The sequence below is a fragment of the Coenobita brevimanus genome, chromosome 25, assembly GCF_032717465.1.
Source record: "Coenobita brevimanus isolate Jiangsu-jjx chromosome 25, ASM3271746v2, whole genome shotgun sequence".
Classification (NCBI taxonomy): Eukaryota; Metazoa; Arthropoda; class Malacostraca; order Decapoda; family Coenobitidae; genus Coenobita; species Coenobita brevimanus.
The window spans coordinates 5317646-5336650 of record NC_136978.1 but is presented as its reverse complement, the minus strand read 5'-3'; the positions used below and the strand labels follow the sequence as shown (position 1 = coordinate 5336650).

The 19005-nt window shown below is 37.5% G+C and overlaps 1 protein-coding gene across 6 annotated transcripts in view; it reads left to right on the top strand.

The window, feature by feature from the left end:
- cib (thymosin beta cib) overlaps positions 1-19005 on the top strand; it is a 56897-nt gene that overhangs the window by 36451 nt on the left and 1441 nt on the right. For 4 of the 6 annotated variants that reach the window (XM_080267898.1, XM_080267899.1, XM_080267900.1 and 1 more), the window contains exons 3-7: positions 8939-9061; positions 10858-10971; positions 14829-14942; positions 15862-15984; positions 16977-17090. In XM_080267898.1, the coding sequence (XP_080124024.1) occupies positions 8939-9061; positions 10858-10971; positions 14829-14942; positions 15862-15984; positions 16977-17090 (588 nt within the window). Of the gene's footprint in view, positions 1-2344; positions 2459-8938; positions 9062-10857; positions 10972-14828; positions 14943-15861; positions 15985-16976; positions 17091-19005 lie in introns of all 6 variants that reach the window. The other 2 variants (XM_080267903.1, XM_080267902.1) reach the window with 2 other exon arrangements.

The window sequence follows — 19005 nt, the reverse complement described above, 5'->3', positions numbered from 1 at the left end:
TTAAGCTATCGTATTTACCTATATCAACCATGCCATGATAAAGAGCAACTATCCAACTTTAAAACGGTACCAGATTCATTAGTCTGTCATAAAACATAAGTGTACAGTGGCTGATGAAGTACAAATATTGCCACAGCGAGACAGTGTGCTGTGTTCGCCCAGCTGAATCTGGCACAGACACAATCAGTGGAGGGTCGAAAATCTCAAAGGGTTAATTTTTCATGAATGGCTTCAAAAATACATGTTTTCAGTCTTAAAATTTTGGTTGGGGGGGGGGGGCTAGGCCTTTCTTTCCTTAAAATTTTGAAGGGTGAGGATGGGATGGATGGGGGGAGGAAGGGGCGGGAATGAAATTCAGTCATCAGTTGTATATACCAAGTGATGCATGTCCAACATGCTTTCATGCGTCGGCCCAGGTCACTTAATGACTCGGACAGCCTACCTATTCAGTCCCTTATCCCTGAGGTCACATTATGACCTTGTCCCAGGTCTTTTTTTTTTTATCTGCATCTTGCAATTCAACCCCCAATGTTTATACTTCCCTCCTTCCGCACCCAATTGTCATCCTTCATCTTCTCAACATGCCCAAACCATCTCAATCTACCCCTCCTCATCACAACACCAGTAGTTTCCAGTCCCATCCTTCCAGTTCAGTCTGTGACTTGGAGAGAGCCAAGAGAGTGTATCATGATGGCAGAGGACTGGATAACAAGGAAATTATTTGTTTGTGGCCACCCTCTCTGGGATAAAGGGAGGTGACCAGGTAGATAAATGTCATAAGGGCACTTGTTGCACAAAAGCAGGCAGAAAGGATATGAAAAGCCTTGTATGATGTGTAATGGAAGATACAGTAATAAGAATGTTAATGAAAAGTACAGTTTGTTAATGAATGGCATGTTTCTTTCACTTGAACCACCGTTGCTGCTCTTTTGTCGCAGATGATGGGGGCCTGGAGTGTTTTTATGGATGGAAATCTTTAATTGACTACATAATATAGTACAGTATATCCCATCATGGTTTGTTATAGTAGCGTTGTGCAACTCTGAGGTTGTTATCATTGTGCTTTGACAACCTTCCATTCAAAAGTTCGTCTGATTTCGTATATAATAATGAGACGCATGTGATTCGTGAATAATAATATTCGTGTATAATATATTCGTTCATAATAATATGATTTGTGTGTAATATGATGCAAAATCAGACGCACTTTTGAATGGTAGGTTGCCAGGATACGATAATGACAACCTCAGAGTTGTGCTCCGCGACTATAGTGAACATTAATCTTTCTATCTATCTATCTATTGCCAGATGCCTCAATCCCATTTGGGGTGGCCACAAACAAATTGCCTCCACGTCATCCTGTCCCCCGCCATTTCACTGCCCTGCACCCAACTCACACCCCCCTCTCGTATATACCTCTCCACCCCATCCCGCCATCTCATCCTCGGCCTCCCCCTCCCTCTTCCCCCCTCCACCTCACTCACATACACTCTCTTCGTCTTTCTTTCACCCTCCATCCTCTCCTCTTTGTCAAAAACAGTTAGATTAGGTGGAAGGCGATTGGTGGATTGCCTCAATAGTATTGCAAGATACTCCACATTATGAAGTAAAGTTTGAAACATCTTACATGAAAATTTAGTGTGATTGATTGGTCCAGTTGAAACAAATTAGACTGTGACATGGAAGATTAATGTATGTGAGAGGGTTAACGTCAGTGGACTCCCCTTGTAGTATTTTACACACGATCTGTGAAGGCAAACTTGATTTACAGTCATACTGGGTAGATAAGTGGCCTTTGTTTCATAATGCATTAGTGCACTGTATGAGATTGATTTTTTTAGGTTGTGTTGTCTTTAGGCTAGTCCCAGTTATACCATGGAAAACCTGTATTATTTAGCTACAGGATTACATAGCTCATTTTGGACTTCTTTTTACTGAATTGTTTGAAGTATTGTGTTTTATAGCACTTGTATTCTGACCCTCCAGTATTTTGGTATAGTACTAGTTTAGCAGAAAATTTGATTTTTGTAATAGGAAGAGCTGGTTAATATATATATATATATATATTAGGTAAAATCCATCAGGCCTTTCATTTGATGAGTGAATGAGATATAATGACTACCTTTTGGTGCATAAAGTTAAGTTAATTACTTTTCATTTGAGACAATTGTACCATTTCATTTGTTTCATAGTACACTAGTCATGTTGCTGCTGCTGCTGTTGCTGTTGGTGCTACTGCTACTGGTGCTGCAATGTAGCTAAGCAAACTGCTGCTTCAGTGATTCTTTTTAGCCACGTCATATATGATTACATCATCAACATTTCTTCTGGTGTAATGCTGCAGATATCGAGAAAGAGAAGACTCACCAGAGCATATTCCAGGGAGTTACGGGTTTTGACAAGTCCCAGATGCGACATGCAGAGACCGAGGAAAAGGTCACACTACCTGCCAAAGAAGGTACTCGCACAGTTGGTGGCGTGGAGTCTTCCTGTGGTGCCGGGGAATATGTTGTGCAGTATTGTACTGTGGTGTTGGCCAGTGTGTTTCTTTGGTTTATTGGACTTCCATTAGGTGGATCCCAGAAAATTCTTAAATGTGTATATTGCAGTACTTTGGGAACCTTAGCTGTTGACTTAAGTTTATTTTCTTAGAATTTTAATTCCTGTAATATAAACTTTACAAAACAGTGCTGAATATTAATAGGCAGTACAAAGGTGTAGCGTACAAATTTAAGTGCTATAACTTGCGTTTTTCACGTGAAGGTTTTCTGGGATTCTGATGCATAACATTTCTTTCATCTTTGGTTGTTTGGTCACTGTCTTGTATCCTTGTTAATTGTTCACCTTGCATAACTGCTAATCAAAGCAGATGAGTAAATGCTTCATGCTGTACAGTACTGTATGTCTGTTCTGTACTTCTTTGATACATTTCATTCAGAGATGGTTACGGTTGACTTCCTCTGCCTCCGGGCAAAGTCGTACTTTTTCTGAAGTTGGCTTGTAAAATACCTGAATATCAGTTTGTTCTCGACTTCCCAGTAATTTATAATTTGATGTTATGGAGGCTCATATCAGTGTCATACAGAGGCCCATATTAATGTCAGCTGAGTAGGCTTTCTTGCGCTTCTTCCTTAACCTGTATACACTGTTGCGGTCCTTCCATTCATATTCTTTAAGCTATTTACATATATATATATATATATATATATATATATATATATATTTATTGATTCTGATTGCCTAGGTAGCATACCAAAGAATATTAATGGGCCATATGCAAAAGTAAACTGGTAAGGAAGAGGTGCTAGAGGGCCTCTGTCCAAAGAGAATGCATGCCATGCTCTGCAGTAATACTTTACATGTTGAGCCCCTGCAGTTCTGAGATGTGTATTTTTATTTATTTAGTTCATTTATTTTTCCTCAACAGAATTCTGTTTTGCTTAATATTTTTCATAATGGAGGTTAAATTTATTGTTAATTACCTCCTTAACATAGGAATTCTTTCTTATGCTAAATAAAATTGCCTGTAAATAGGAAGAATAAACTTGAACACATCATTGGAATGAGGGGGTTAATTGGATACAAAGAATGGTTACAGTGTCTGTACCATGTCGCGGAAGTTAGTGTTTGTATGAAAAACTATAATTATTGGGAAGTGGATGCTTTCTTGTTACATTGCATAGATGTGGTGATGGGTTATGACATACTAACATAGTAGTTAGTGCTAATCCTCTTGAGGGTACTTTGTAGAGTATTCATCGACCTACACCTATTGTTTGCTTTTTATAGCTTCAGATATGTTGTGATGACAAAGTTAACTATCTGTATATATTGTATTGCTTCTTAATGTCAAGACCAGATCCGTTGTAATGACTAGTTGACTTTGTATATACTGTGCTTATGTTATGACTAAATTATTGTCTTAATACTGTATTGTCATCCTGATAACTGAGGACAAGAGCTACTTACATAGTAGTTTATGATGGTACTGTGTACAGTTTGCTAGAAATATGATATTGCATATTTGTACAGGTATATGTTGATTTTTATAAGTTGGTAGTAACTGATGGTTATTTTTCCATTGAACTTTTGTACTGTCATTCATCTATTGAACTAGAAATACAACACTGAAGACCATTCCCAAGGACCATAACTACTGAAATTCTTCATTAGGTGTTTTGTTTTAGTAGTACCTTGATTACAGTACAAGTATTTGTTTTTTCACAAAGAACTATTCCCATTTTACTGAAATTAAGACCCAGGACAAGGAGGACAGCACCAAAAAAATTTTCCCAAGAACCACACCTGAACAGATAACTACTGCTACTGGCAGTTTGGGCTTTTCACCACAATGGAGTACTCATTTGCTGCCAGCACTCAGACATGGAACAAGAATGATAGCATCCAGTAATATTCGAGAGTGCCATCTCTTTTGATAAGACTACACTGAGGCAAGTTTCAACTGGAGAAACAGATCCTACTTTGCAGAGTAGGTAAAGCTATCACACCTGCCTCTGCAGTGTGACAATAGCAAGGTTGTGAAAGTAAACTCTTAGGTAGATATGAGGTGTTTAGTCGAACAATGATGAACGTGCCAAATATTTAAAATTGAGATTTAGGTTGCGGCACACTCGTCCGCCATTTTTCCATCCAGTGGAAACATTATTGTGATATGTTCATCTTTACAACATGATCAGATGTCGTATACAACAAAGTAGATTCTTGTCCCAGCATGCTATAGGTTGGCACACGTGGCCTGTCTCTCTCCGGAGGAAGTTGTAGTGGAAGAAAAACAACTATGTCAGCAAGCTTTCTTCCAGGCTGCCAGTGAGCGGTGGATTGCAAGATGATGTCACACCCACATTCAATTGGTGGCTGTGTTTTGTGGGTGTGTCGTCTGGTGGGTGTGGCCAGATTTTGCCCTTCCCAGTTCTGTTTACATTGTAAGCCACACAGACGTGCTTTTGGTTTATTACATTATTTTCACCTCAGATTTACAGTGATTTACATCGCAACATGAGTGATGACTACCAGGAGGTCCCTGAACGCTCATGGAAGCAAAAACGTGATCCATCTTCTTGGAAACAAGTAGTTTTCAAGCAAAAACGAAATGCTGGGGAAGCATACGTGAGTTATAGCACAAATAGGAAGTGGCAGCTACGAAAATCTTTCCTTGTAAGTATGGCTGCTTCAACAACATGGGCAGTTATAAAGTGAGTGATCTGTTTACGGCTTTTTGGGCAATGAGTGATTTAACAGATAGAAAAGTTACATTGCCAGTTATGTGAAAAGTGTTGCTAAGAAGTGGCCTCTCGTCAAGGGCCATAAATCGTGGAAGTCACTTATGATTAGCTATTGTGTTGAGCATGTTGATGTGACTTATGATGTTTGTCGATCATCATTCCTCAGCATTCACAGTTTAGGTGAGCATAGAGTTCGTTCTGTACTCGGCAAAGTGGCTAACTGGATCAGTGGAAACTGACAAACGTGGCAATGGTCCTAATCTGAAACAATGATGAACGGAATGCACTAGATTGACGATATACAGGACTGCTGTTGCCCCCCCCACCACCACCACCACCACCACACACACACACACACACACACACACACACACACACACACACACACACGGCACTTAAATACATGCGGCACTACTGTACATGGGGTGGTGATTATCCTACTTCTCATTTTTGTGGTTTTCATCTCCCCCCCCCCCATAGAGGTACTCTGGTGTGGGGTTAATAAATGATCAGCATTATAAGCTGATATATCTTATACAGTATTTTGTACTTTATCCATTTGTGTCTTAAGTATTTTACCGGCTCTGTTTTTTGAGACATTGTTTATTGAAATCGGGCTACTGGTGAATTAGATACAACAAAACTTTTTAACTATATCTCAAAGCATTGATTTGGCATGTTCGTTGTTATTTGACTAAACATCTTTTATTACCTTAGGTGGCAGTGGGAGATTATGAAAACTAGGTCATGTTGACTTAACCCTCTCATGTGAATGGTTTTCTTGTAGAAAAATGAAGTGCAGGTACCAGTAATTCTTAAAAATGTATATGGTATACAGTATTGCCACCTCAAGGGCATAGGGGCCCCTAGACTAGGCTGCTGTTTTAGTCCAGTAAAAGAAGAAGAAATTTAGCTCCAACATGATGATGGGTCTCTCTGGAGCTAAATATAATTTTCATTGGGTAGAAGAATAAGATATAAAGAACTGGATAGTACTTGCTAGGTAAAGGATGATTATTAGTATTGTAAACCATTCACTAGAAGAGATGTCCCCGAAGCTAAATAAAATTATCATAGGATTGTAGGAATGAGAAAAAGGTGTCATTGTTTTTAAGGTGAGGGGGGGGGGTAATGGATGTAGGCACAATTGTTACTATAAGAGGTCTACCCAATACTGAATGATATTTATAGTTTTGGATAGCAGTTCATCCATCCATTGTCCAATCCTACATTGCCCCATGAGGAGCATTGGAGCCCAGGGCTAGGCAAGTTGGTCCTGATATTTAAGATGAGTGACCAGCCTCACTCATCCCTGAGTGGCATTACATGAGCAATAACCCCAACCATCCCTTGGATATAAACTTTCACCAGCTCAATCCGATTCGAGTGCCGTAATTACCCATTAAACTACCAGGCACCATAATTTGGTTATATGGTTACCATCCAGCATAGTAAATGGGTTTCCTGGTATACAGGAAACCATTCGGCATGTCACTCAGTGTAGAGTCACTGATAGGCAGAAGGAAGAGGAAAGAACGAAGGAAAGAAAGACAAAAGAGGAAGTGTAAAGTCACCCATAGGCAGAAGGATGATGAAAGAATGAAGTAAAGAAGGACAGAAGAGGAAGGAAGGAATGGAGGGAGGAGAGGAAAGGGCAGACTCCTGAGAACAGCACTACATTGAGTGAGTGGATGGTGAGCGCACCCACCTACCACAATATAAAAATCATACTGAAGGGTAATTCTGAATTTGGATGTCATGATTGGGAGATTGCAAGTTGTTCATGATTTATCACGTGTAGTGCATTAGTAAATTTTATTTGTATCATGTAAGTAGGTGGGGGTGCTCACCATCCACTCACTCGATGTCGTGCTGCTCTCGAGTGACTGCCCTTTCCTCTCTTTCTTCCATTCCTTCCTTCCTCTTCTGTCTTTATTTCCTTCATTCTTTCCTCCACCTTCTGCCTATGGGTACCTTTACATTTACTTTTCTGTCTTTGTGTTCTTCATTCTTTCCTTTTTTTTCTGCCTGTGGGTGACTTTACAATGAGTGACGAGCCAAATGGTTTCCTGTACACCAGGAAATCATTTACTATGGTGGGTGGTAGCCATATAACCAAATTATGGTGCCTGGTGATTTAGTGGCAATTAAGGTGCTCCAGTTGGATTGAGTCTGTGCAGGTTTCTATCCAAGGGATGGTTGGGGTTTATTAAGCACATAATGTCACTAGGGGATAAGTGAGGCTGGTCACTCATCTTAAATGCCAGGATCAACTTGCATAGCCCCGGGCTCCAACAGTCCTCATGGGGCAACACAGAATCAGATGATGGATGTATCATGCAAGAATTTTATACAGAGTAGCTCATTCTCACCATATGAGCCAGTGATATTTTTCATGCAGATGTATACTGTAATTATTTATTTATTTATAGTAAGAGCTTATGCTGTGGAACGTGACTACCTGTACTTTTACAGGTCAGTTATTCAAAGACTTCTTACAGGTTATATTAGGGCAGTTCTGATTACTGCCATACTAGGTAAAGTAACTATCCATAATTCCATTAGTTTTCCTAGACAATTATTTATTGCTTATTATCCCTGAAACATTGTATGTGTTATTTGTGGATCTGATAATGTATCATGAAATTGATATAGTGTGATACAAAAATGGTGTACTAATCATAATTATTATGTAGATAAACCTAGGTATAGATAGCTATATTCAATAAAATGTGCTTATATGGTATTGTGCTCATGAATTTAGTTAGCTATACAGAAAGTTTATGTGAACGAAAAACAGTATTATTTTGTCATCATTTAGGGCATTTATGATGCAGGTAATATTTCTTGTGTAATGGACAATAGGGAACAAATGCATGCAGACCTCATTAGAGTGTAATGATTTCCTGTAAGCTAGGAAACCATTTACAGTGCTGGGTGGTAGCCATATAACCAACTGTTATTTCCAACATGACAACAAGTGGGTTGGTGGAGCGTTAGTGCCCCTTCCCATAAAACAAGCTACTAAAGCAAGACGGCCATCTCTTACAGGATTATGGCTTCTGGTTATAGACGTACAGACCTCATTATATGTTGAGGATTGGGGGGGGGGGGACTACTGATAAATTTTCTTTAGTGATAGAAATTTAGCCCCTGTAACTTGGTGTTGTATTTTATATATTATTCTTGATACTCCACAGAATAACATTTACTTTAGAAGACTTGTGGTAGTCGGGTTATTGGTGACTATATTTACCCCTTCACTGGGGAAAAAAAAAATAATAATAATAATAAATCTTAACAAAGCCATTCAGAAGTACCAAGAATAAAATATAAAAGACATCCATGAACTGAAGAGGTTGCTAGGCAATTTATCTCAAGTTTACTGTGGACTTGGGGGGGGGGGGACAGCATATGAGGACTTTCTGTACAGTGGCAAGTTGAGTGACCTGGGCTTGCATTATCATCAGCAAAGGAAGCTCCCTAACACCTCCTTCAAACTGGCCTGTGTTTGTGTATGGCATGTTAGGATTTTCTGTGTATCATATATGCAGACTGTGAATGCTTAAACATAATGAATGTAGAAGAGAAAATTCACATGCTGTATGGAAAAAATTGCTGTGAAAGAGGTCTTAGAAAGCTTCTGAACCTCCGAAAAAGACAGGCCCTTTGTTTTCAATACTGGTATCCAACAGATATTGAGATGGAGCGTGTACAGATGGCACAAGAGGGTGTATTACAGCGCCTTACATCCTTTGACAGAAGCGAGATGAAACATGCTGAAACAGTGGAAAAGAATATCTTGCCCTCAAAAGAAGGTTGAACTGTGTGGTTAATGCTTGGCAACTAGTAACATTATCACATGCTGAGCTGGGTTTTATGCAACTACTCATACTTCTTAATGCTCTCAACTTTATTTATTTTTTTACAGCTACCTGTATATTTTGCTCAGCATGGTGATGTATATTTTATTTTTTGCATCCTACAGATTATTTGTTATGCTTTAGAGAGACAGTTTGTAATGATGGGCAAGAAAATCACCATTTGCCCCAACCAGATGTCTCTGGAGTTGCACAAAATTGTCTGAAGGGAGCAAGAGTAAAACATCACCAGATTCAAGGGGTGTCATGTTTTGAAATATTTAACAGCAGTGTCATGATCAGTGTCATGTTATGAAATATTTAACAGCAATGGTCTCCAAATTGGGTTGTTTTACTTCAGTGTTTATAGGCAACTTGGTAGCAGTGTAAAATACAGTGGTGCTTTTTTTTTTTTTTTTTTTTTTTTTTTTTTTTTTTTTATAAGGGTGATAATATATAATTATGTATGTATGTATATATATAAATATATATATATATATATATATATATATATACATTTTATATATATATATATATATATATATATATATATACATTATATATATATATATATATATATATATATATATATATATACATTATATATATATATATATATATATATATATATATATATATATATATATATATATATATAAATATATATATATATATATATATATATATATATATATATACTGTATATATATATATATATATATATATATATATATATATATATATACATTATACATTATATATATATATATATATATATATATATATATATATATATATATATATATATATATATATATATATATATATATATATATATATATATATATATATATATATATATATATATATATATATATATATATATATATATATATATATATATATATATATATATATATATATATATATATATATATATATATATATATATATATATATATATATATATATATATATATATATATATATATATATTGCGTGGAATGGAAATTAATAAGTATTAATTCTACAACAGTTTCAGGAAACTGCTTAGGTAGTCATCAGTAGTTAGATCTTGTTATATTTCCCATGTCCCCCAACCCTCTGCAGTACTTAAGTGTTCTTGTTCTTATGAACTCTTTCTTGCCACAGCCTCATGCCTACATTTCTCAGACAAAATGTCCAGAAAATTATTCTGCATGTATGTAGGATCAGCATCTTGAGACGCTCTCAAAATTTATGGATATTTTTAGTCTTAAAATTGGTTACTGTAGCCTCCATACTGTGGTACAGTTGGTGTAAAACCACCTAAAAACAGGCAGAGAATTACCAGATACCAAACACCCCCTCATTAAAGGCATGTGTTCTGTAAAGTTCTAATGCAGTTATTGTATGGGGCTAGTTCTATTAAAATGTGCCCTTTAGCCTGTTTGTTTTGTGATTATTTCATAATACAGTAATTTTAAATGCCAATACATTTATTTGCATATAAAAACTTTGGGAAGTGTCATGCATTTGCTCACAAGTATTGCCTTTGTTAAAGTTGCTCCATTATTAACTTGTAGATGAATAAAGATCAGCTTCTGATTTAACGTTGCCTGTGAACCTGTATGAATTTTTATGAAGCTTAAAATGATTTTTTTTTTTTTAACCAGCTAGAAACATGTTACTTAGCTTTTCATATAAAGTAGCATTTTTACCTATACTGATTTTAGATGTAGTGAGCACTGACTGTTATTACTGGTGTCCGACAGATATTGAGAGGGAGCGTGCCCAACAGGGTTTGTTACAGCGCCTTGTGTCCTTTGACAAAAGCGAGATGAAACACACTGATACAGTGGAAAAGAATGTTTTGCCCTCAAAAGAAGGTTGAAATATGTGGCTAATGTTCGTTGACAAGTGACATTAACACGTTGAGCTTGTATTGATACAGCTAAAAGTGTATTTGTATTGCCTTCAACAAAGAGATTTATGTTTTTCGTAAACCTCCATAAGACACTAAGTTCTGGAGGGAGTGATGATCTGGAATAGCCACTGTTAACCCCCTTATAATTTGTGTGTACTGTACCCTGCATTACAGCACCTTGCTTTTCAACAAAAGCAAGATGAAACACACTGATACAGTGGAAGAGAATGTCTTGCCCTCAAAAGAAGGTTGAAAAATGTGATTAATGTTTAGCAATGAGTGATGATAACAGGTGCTGAGCTTTTGTCTTGTCCTCAAAAGAAGGTTGAGAAGTGTGACTAATGTTTGGTTATGAGTGAAAATAATGGGTGCTGAGCTTTATGCTGCTACTCAAATTTTTAAACTCCATTAACGTGATTCGTTTGCTTTATTATTGCTGCCTTGAGATCATTTTATCTATCTTGGAGCAACAGTTTCTAGTGATGGGATTAGAATATCTTTCCATTGCAACCTGATTTATCTCCCTAAGCTGAATAAAATTTTCTGAATGTAGCAGGTACAAAACTAAATATATAGTGGAATGGGGGAGGGTAAGGGGGAGCCTGAGGATGAGATAGAGGGATGGAATGGAGAGGTTTATGAGTGAGTTGGAGATGGTAGCTTGATGGCAGAGTACAGGATTTCATGGAAGCATCTGATTTGAAGCCATCCCTCTGGAGATTAAGGTGTCTGGCTATAGATAGATTGCAGTTGTAATAAAAGGATAAAATCAGACTATTTGCTGTAAAGCTAAATGTTTTACAGGTCTTTATTTTATTTTTATTTGTGATATCCAAGGGGTGGTTGGGGTTTATTGCTCACGTAATGCCTCTCTGGGATGAATGAGGCTGGTCACTCTTATATTAAATGTCAGGACTAACTTGCCTAGCCCCGGGCTCCCACACTTCTCATAGGGCAACACAGGATTAGGTGATGTATGTATGTATATGTATAATGCTAAGTTGCAGTGTCTTTTGTTCAGCAAGAAGAGTGTGTGGCAGAGACTTGGAAGTTTGTTTCTATGTTTGGAATATTAATATATTCTTGTATATTATTTGTGCTATAATTGTCAGTAGATAAAAGATTTAAAGATCATACAAAAATATGAAATAAGGAAAGTAAGTAATTAAGGAAGAGGTGCTTGAAAGCCTCCAAAGCTAAAATAAAATAACTCTTGATCCATGGCCACTCAAGCTCATACTCATTGTCAACTTATGTGGCATTTTCAATCCCACCCAATGTCGACTTTCCCCATTACAGTTTGGATACCGAAAAGCTCGTAGCATTGTAGATCTTTTCTTTTGTCTGGAGTATTTTGTCCGTTCTGCCTTTTCCCTTTGCCGGTCTGTCATTGCTTAATTTTTTTTTAGTTTGAAAAGGCTTATGATACTACATGGTGATATCATATTTTGCATTGTCTTCATGGTAACGTTGGTGTTTTTCTTCAAAATTTTGTTTCCCTCTGTACCTTCCTTATCCGCCTTGGTGCCCATCTCTCCCGTGCCTTCCCCCATCGTCATGGTGTACCCGAGGGCTGTCTTCAGTATTACCCATTTTTTCATCGCTGTTAATGGTATTGTCTTCGCTGCCTCCTGCTGTTTCCACCTCTAAATATTGATGATTTTGCTTTTTATGCTGCAGATTCGGATCTCCTTTGTCTCCAATCTCTTATTCAGTCTGCCATTGCAGCATCCTCCACTTGGGCCATCACTCGTGGTTTTTGTTTCTCTCCCTCCAAGTCTTATGCAATGTCATTTACCCATTCCCATATTATAACTCAACCTCCTCTGTACTTGTAAGACACCCTTCATCCTTGTCGATCTTCTACAGCCTTTCTTGGTCTTGTCTTTGACTCTCAGTTAAACTGGAATGTGCATAGTTTTTTCCTTCGTTCTTCCACTTTTCTTCATCTTCACTTACCACAAACTCTGTCTCATCTTTCGTGTGGTTCAGATCACACCACACTTCTTCATCTCCACTCTGTCTTTATTCTTTCTAAACTCGATTCTGGGTGTCAAGTCTGTTCTTCTGCCTCTGCCGGTATGTTTTCGAAACTTGATTCTCTTCATCATACTGGTCTTTGTTTAGCCATGGATGCCTTTCAGTCAACCCTGATCACAAGCCGTTGCGTCGAATCGGGCATCCCTTCCCCTCCCTCTTGTTCTTTCCTTACAGTTAAGTCTTATGCATGTCTGCTTCAGTTTCCTTCTAACAAATTGCTCCCTGTCCTCCCTCTCTCTGCCATTGTTTTGAGTCTGCTTCTCATCTCTTCCTTCCTTTCTCCCTCAGTATCCCCACACTTCATCAGAGTGTTGGTTTCATCATTCCACCCATTCTTCCTCTTCATCCTGTTTCTTTCCCCCCTTGGCTTCTGCCTTCTCCAGTGGTCTGTTCTTATTTTCACCCTTGTTCTCAGTCTCTTCTTTCTCTTGTCGCTCTTCGCTTCCGTTTTCTTGAACACGTCTTCTCACCTTTCTGCTACTACTGTCTTTACTGATGCTTCCAAATCTCTTCGCAGTGTTGGTTTTGCTGTTGTCTCCCATGAGTCTCCTTTTTCCAGTTCCCTTCCTTCTGTTGCAGGTGTTCTCACGGCGAAACTTTATGCTGTTCTTTTTGCCCTGAAGTCTCTTTCGTTCCCTGTCCTCCTGTTTTGTTATCTTCTCTGATTCCCACAGTGCGCTTTCTTCTCAATGGGCATCTTCTTCTCATCCCTTTTTCACCCAAATTTAAGAGTGGTTCTTCCTTTTTTCTGTACATAAGAAGTCAGTGCAATTTTGCTGGGTCCCTGGTCATGTTGGGATTGCCGGTAATGAACATGCTGGCTCGTTCTGCTCCACTGTCTCTCACGTCCTCTCAATCCATTCCTGTTCTTGATTGTTTTCCTATTCCTACTTGCTTCCTCCATAACCTCTGACAAACTTCCTGCAACTCCCAGGTCACCAATTAGCTTCATCTCATTAAACCTTCTGTTCATCCTTGGTCTATTTCCACTCATCTTAATCATTGCTGGGAGACTCTCCTTGCTCGTCTTTGCTTGGGTCACACCTAACTTACTCATGGTCACTTAATGAGCGGGTGACCCCCCGCACTTTGCTCACGTTATATCTCCCCCTTGACTATCAGACTCTGTTTACTCGACTGCCTGTTTATACTGCACAACCATTACTCTGCTTTTCCCTTCTCATTATTACCCTGCCTCCTGTTGCTTACTGATTTCCGTGGTGATTCTCATACTTTTTCTGTTTTTAAAATTATTGCTTTTCTTTCTGCAGTGCATATTTTGCATCAGATATAATTGTCCTTCCTTCTTTGCTGTCTTAGTACCACATAAGCTCTCCAGGCATGGTGCTAGCTTTTCTTTCTATTCATTCATTCAAGCCCATACTCAGCTGTGGGTGTGGTATTTCTTATCAGGGATGGGGACAGATTTTGTGTGTGTGTGGAAGCAGATATTTTTAATTAGTCATATTAAGGAATGAAGAATAATTAGGTGCTGCATTACAGTTCTGATAGGGACTTGTAATGCTGCATCCAAATAACCTTAGGATGTCATATATACTGTTAATTTCATGTAAAGTTGTTTAGTTACCAAGTTGCTGTTGAATTAAGTACCATAAAGCTGCTCTTGATTCATTATATAATTTTGAAGATAGAAATAAGCTTTTTGTGCTTTTAAGTCACTTCCATTAATCCCCCCCCCCCCCATTAAAGTAACACATTGTCTGCACACAATCTAGAATGGAAATAAACACTGTATTCATTATTACTGGTGTCCAACAGATATTGAGATGGAACGTGCCCAACAGGGTTTGTTACACCGCCTTGTATCCTTCGACAAAAGTGAGATGAAACACACTGATACGGTGGAAAAGAATGTCTTGCCCTCAAAAGAAGGTTGAAATGTGTGATTAATTTTTGTTGAAGAGTGACATAACATGCTGAGCTTTTAGTTTTGATGCAGAGCCCCATATTTTTTAATCACTTCAACATGGCGTGCAGTACAGTATATATTTCTTTTTTTGATGCAGCTACCTGTATTTTATAATCCCCTTAACATGATGCGTATTTCAATTTTTCTTTTTTGATGCAGCTATCTCTAGTTCTTATTCTCTTGAGCTTGACATATTTTGCGGTTAATCTTCAGTTTTATGGTTTGGAGATACCCTTTGTAGTGATTGGATAAGTTGCTATTAACCCTTTCACAGTTTGGTCTCTCTCTAATGTGAATAAAATTGTATGAATGTAGCAAGAATAATATGAAAAAATGTCATTATGGAAGGGGATAAGTTTAACATCAGTAATGCAGAAATATGCTTTACAGTCCTTATAATTTTATCTCTAGTTTCTTATATATATTCTCTCTCTCTCTCTCTCTCTCTCTCTCTCTATACAGAATATGTAGTTGCAGTGGTAGTGTTTTCACATCCAGGGAGAGTAATATAAAATTCTTTTTCTTTTCTTGTGTGAAGTTATTTACATTGAAGCTGACTGTTATGATCATGTAATGTAAAGGAATGAAGCTTAATGTGATAAGAAGTTGTACTGTATAACAGTTCTGTTTGTTACACTAGATAGCTTATTGTTGTCATGTGCAGTACACTGCTAATCGTCCTTTTAGTTTTCATTACAGAGTTACTGAATAAAGGTCCATTTTTCATTTAAAGTTGCTCTCGATTCAGTATTAAGTTGTTTTGATGTCAGAATTTGGGGGTGGGCAGGGCTTTTAGTCCTTCATGCAAGACGTAACATTTGTCTGCACACTTGCTAGACTAAGTGTGAACAGACTGTATACCCGATTACTGGTGTCCAACAGATATTGAGATGGAACGTGCACAGATGGCCCAACAGGGTGTATTACAGCGACTTACGTCATTCGACAAAAGTGAAATGAAGCACACTGATACAGTCGAAAAGAATGTATTGCCCACACAAGCAGGTTGAGATGTGTAATTGATACTTTGTGTTGAGTGACATTAGCTAACACAATGTTAGAATATTTTTGTTTTTGTTTTAAGATGTGTTTTACTTTTGTTTTTAGCAGCATTTGTTGAACCCATACTAAAATACCTTTGTGTGTGAGATGTGCTTGTTTGTAATGGTATTTACACTGTGTCATATTGTGTCAGGTATGGTTAAAAATTGTGTGTATCATCTTTAATTGTGGATTTGTTAAGAATATAGTCTTCTTTGTGTGCATTGTCTTGTCTTTAAGATATTTGGTACGCAAAAATGAAGTTTGTTGTAATATAGAAATTGTTTAGGATATTTTTCTGTACCTTTAGCTATTATTTTTCCCGGAGCATTGATAAATCTCTATTACAGACTAACATGTTTAGAGTTCTTGTAATCTTTTTGTCTGTGTCGATCTAACAGTAAACCTTTTGCATGCATTATTCCTAATAACTGTACCATATATACAGTAAATGAAAATAAATGTAAAGTTAATTATGCGATACTAACATGTCATGTTTGTATGAGTTCACTAATCGGAATGTCTTTTCATTTCAGATGTATCATTACAGAATTGTGACATTATCATGTAGTTTTAGTTGAATTGGTCATGGGTTAGTAGTGTAGTACATAACACTAGTAATAATAGTAATAGGAATAATTAATAATTATAATAATAATCTGGTCTCTTGTTGCTCAAGAGCCAGTTCTTCACACAAAATCATAGATGGTGTGGAAATACAATGCTTTTTAAATATGCAGGAGAGTAATGCCAGCATAGCCATATGAAAAGAATATTGAGTACTTAATATTCTTTTGGCAGTTAACTGTGCATTAGTGTACCAGCATTTGGTTAATATTAGTTCAGTGCGTGTATAGTGCAAATACTGTCTGCAGTCAGCTGTGCATTTCTCATCAGCAGTGGAGCATATTATGAAAGTAAGAATTACTCACTGATCTATTCTCCTTACTTGACAGACATTGATGCAGAGAAGGGCCAGCAGGCTCTCCGCCAGGGCATTGAGGGCTTTAACCCATCTGCCCTCAAGAAGACAGAGACCCAGGAGAAAAACCCACTGCCTACCAAGGAGAGTGAGTATCATGGAGGCCAGTGCTATCTCAGTTAAAAGATGGAATTTACATAAATGTTAACAGAATTAAAATTGACCCTTTGTGGTGATATTCTTGATTGTTAAAAGTAAAGTAGTATTGTGGATTGTTTTATTTCAGTAACGAAAGTCAATTTGTTGATTGCAGACTCATCAATATTGGTATAATTACAGAGCAGGAAGATTGCAAGAGTTATGTAGCAATTCATATAGGAATGCCTTGGTTTTTATGTTAATTTAATGTAGCATCTATAGTTAACTTTGGAACTCATTTTCTTGCACATTGTTATACTTATCAGGTGGTTTCACTCTTGCTCTTAAACCCTCTTGAAGCCATTATTTGTTGGTGTTGATATAATTATTCCTTGCAATAACCTCATGACATTGTTATTGCAGTGTAGATCTCAGGAGCTTCATTATTAGTAGTAGTTTTTTTTTTTTTTTTTTTTTTTTTTTTTTTTTTTTTTAATTATAATCATCATAATCATCATCATCTAATCCTGTGTTGCCCTGTGAGGAGAGTAGGAGCCCAGGGCTAGGCTAATTGGTCCTGACATATGAGAGCGACCAGCTTTACTCATCCCTTAGTGGCATTGTGTGAGCAATAAACCCCAACCACACCTTGGATTTAAACCAACACAGGCTCAGGTCTGGTTGGAGTGTCTTAATTATCCACTAATTAATATTAATTTAATTATTCATGATTATCATCATCATCCAGATCTCCTTTCCCAACCCAGGGCTGGGTGAGGAGTAGCAGCATCAAGACAGCCAAAGTTTACCCACTTCAGTGGACTGCTCTTCTGTTCACTCATCATTCAAGCCCTCAAAATCCTGGCTCCATCTGATTCCCCCACCCAGCCACCAAAAAAAAAAAAAAAAAAGAAAAAAAAGAAAAAAGAAAAAAAGTAGCTTCACACATACCTATCTGATAGAGCCAATCTGATCGCTGTCACATTAAAAAGGAGGGCCAAATCCCTGGTCATGCACTTCTCTGCACAAAACTCATCCAGCCAGCTCCATCTCTTGTCAGTCCCTTAGCCTCACCAACTTCCATACCTCACTTCTTCACGTACTCATCCAACATATCCCTCCACCTTCTTCTTGACCTTCCTCGCCTCCTCCCTTCTTCAAATTTGCTCAGATATAGAACTATTATTATTATTTATAATTATTATTTATTATTATTATTATCATTATTATTATTCACCTCTTGCAGATGATTCCTCGAGACTCGGTTCCTTTGTTCCTTCAGTTTTGCCATTGCATGATATTTATATAGTTGTAGTGGTAATACTTTACTCTTTAATAATTTTTGCAAAGAGTACTGTACTTATTTCGTACTTGTCTTCAAGCTATTGAGGATTGAGCTGCACTCATTGTTGCCACTGCTGTGGATGAACCATACAGATTCAGGTGCTAGACGTTACCGTCATATCTTGTCTCCACAATGAGGCAGGACCATTCCTTTGAACCAGTATATTTCCCCATCTGCAGTTCATTGGTAGGTGAAAGATGCCACAGCAGGAGTCATATATCAGGTCAAACCCACAGTAGTAGAGAGTACAGAGTGTAACAGAAGAAATGGCCACCTTTTGTATGAAAAATATTCCAACAGGATAAAAGCAGTATATCAGTGAAAAAGTAGTGTCCTGCTGAATCAACATAGCTGGTACAAGTGAGGCACATTAGGATCCTTTGTAGATTTTTCCAGAAAAAACAAATGGCTAAATTTGCACAGACATTGGTATCATTTGAGCACAGTTTTACATAAGGGAGTTCATTTGGTTGAAGATGCCAATAGATGTCTGAAGGCTGCTTCTCTCTTTATCCTCAGCTAGGTGAAGAAAAGATTATAAAGAAGTGCATACTGACTTGAGACATTGTGCAGGTATTAG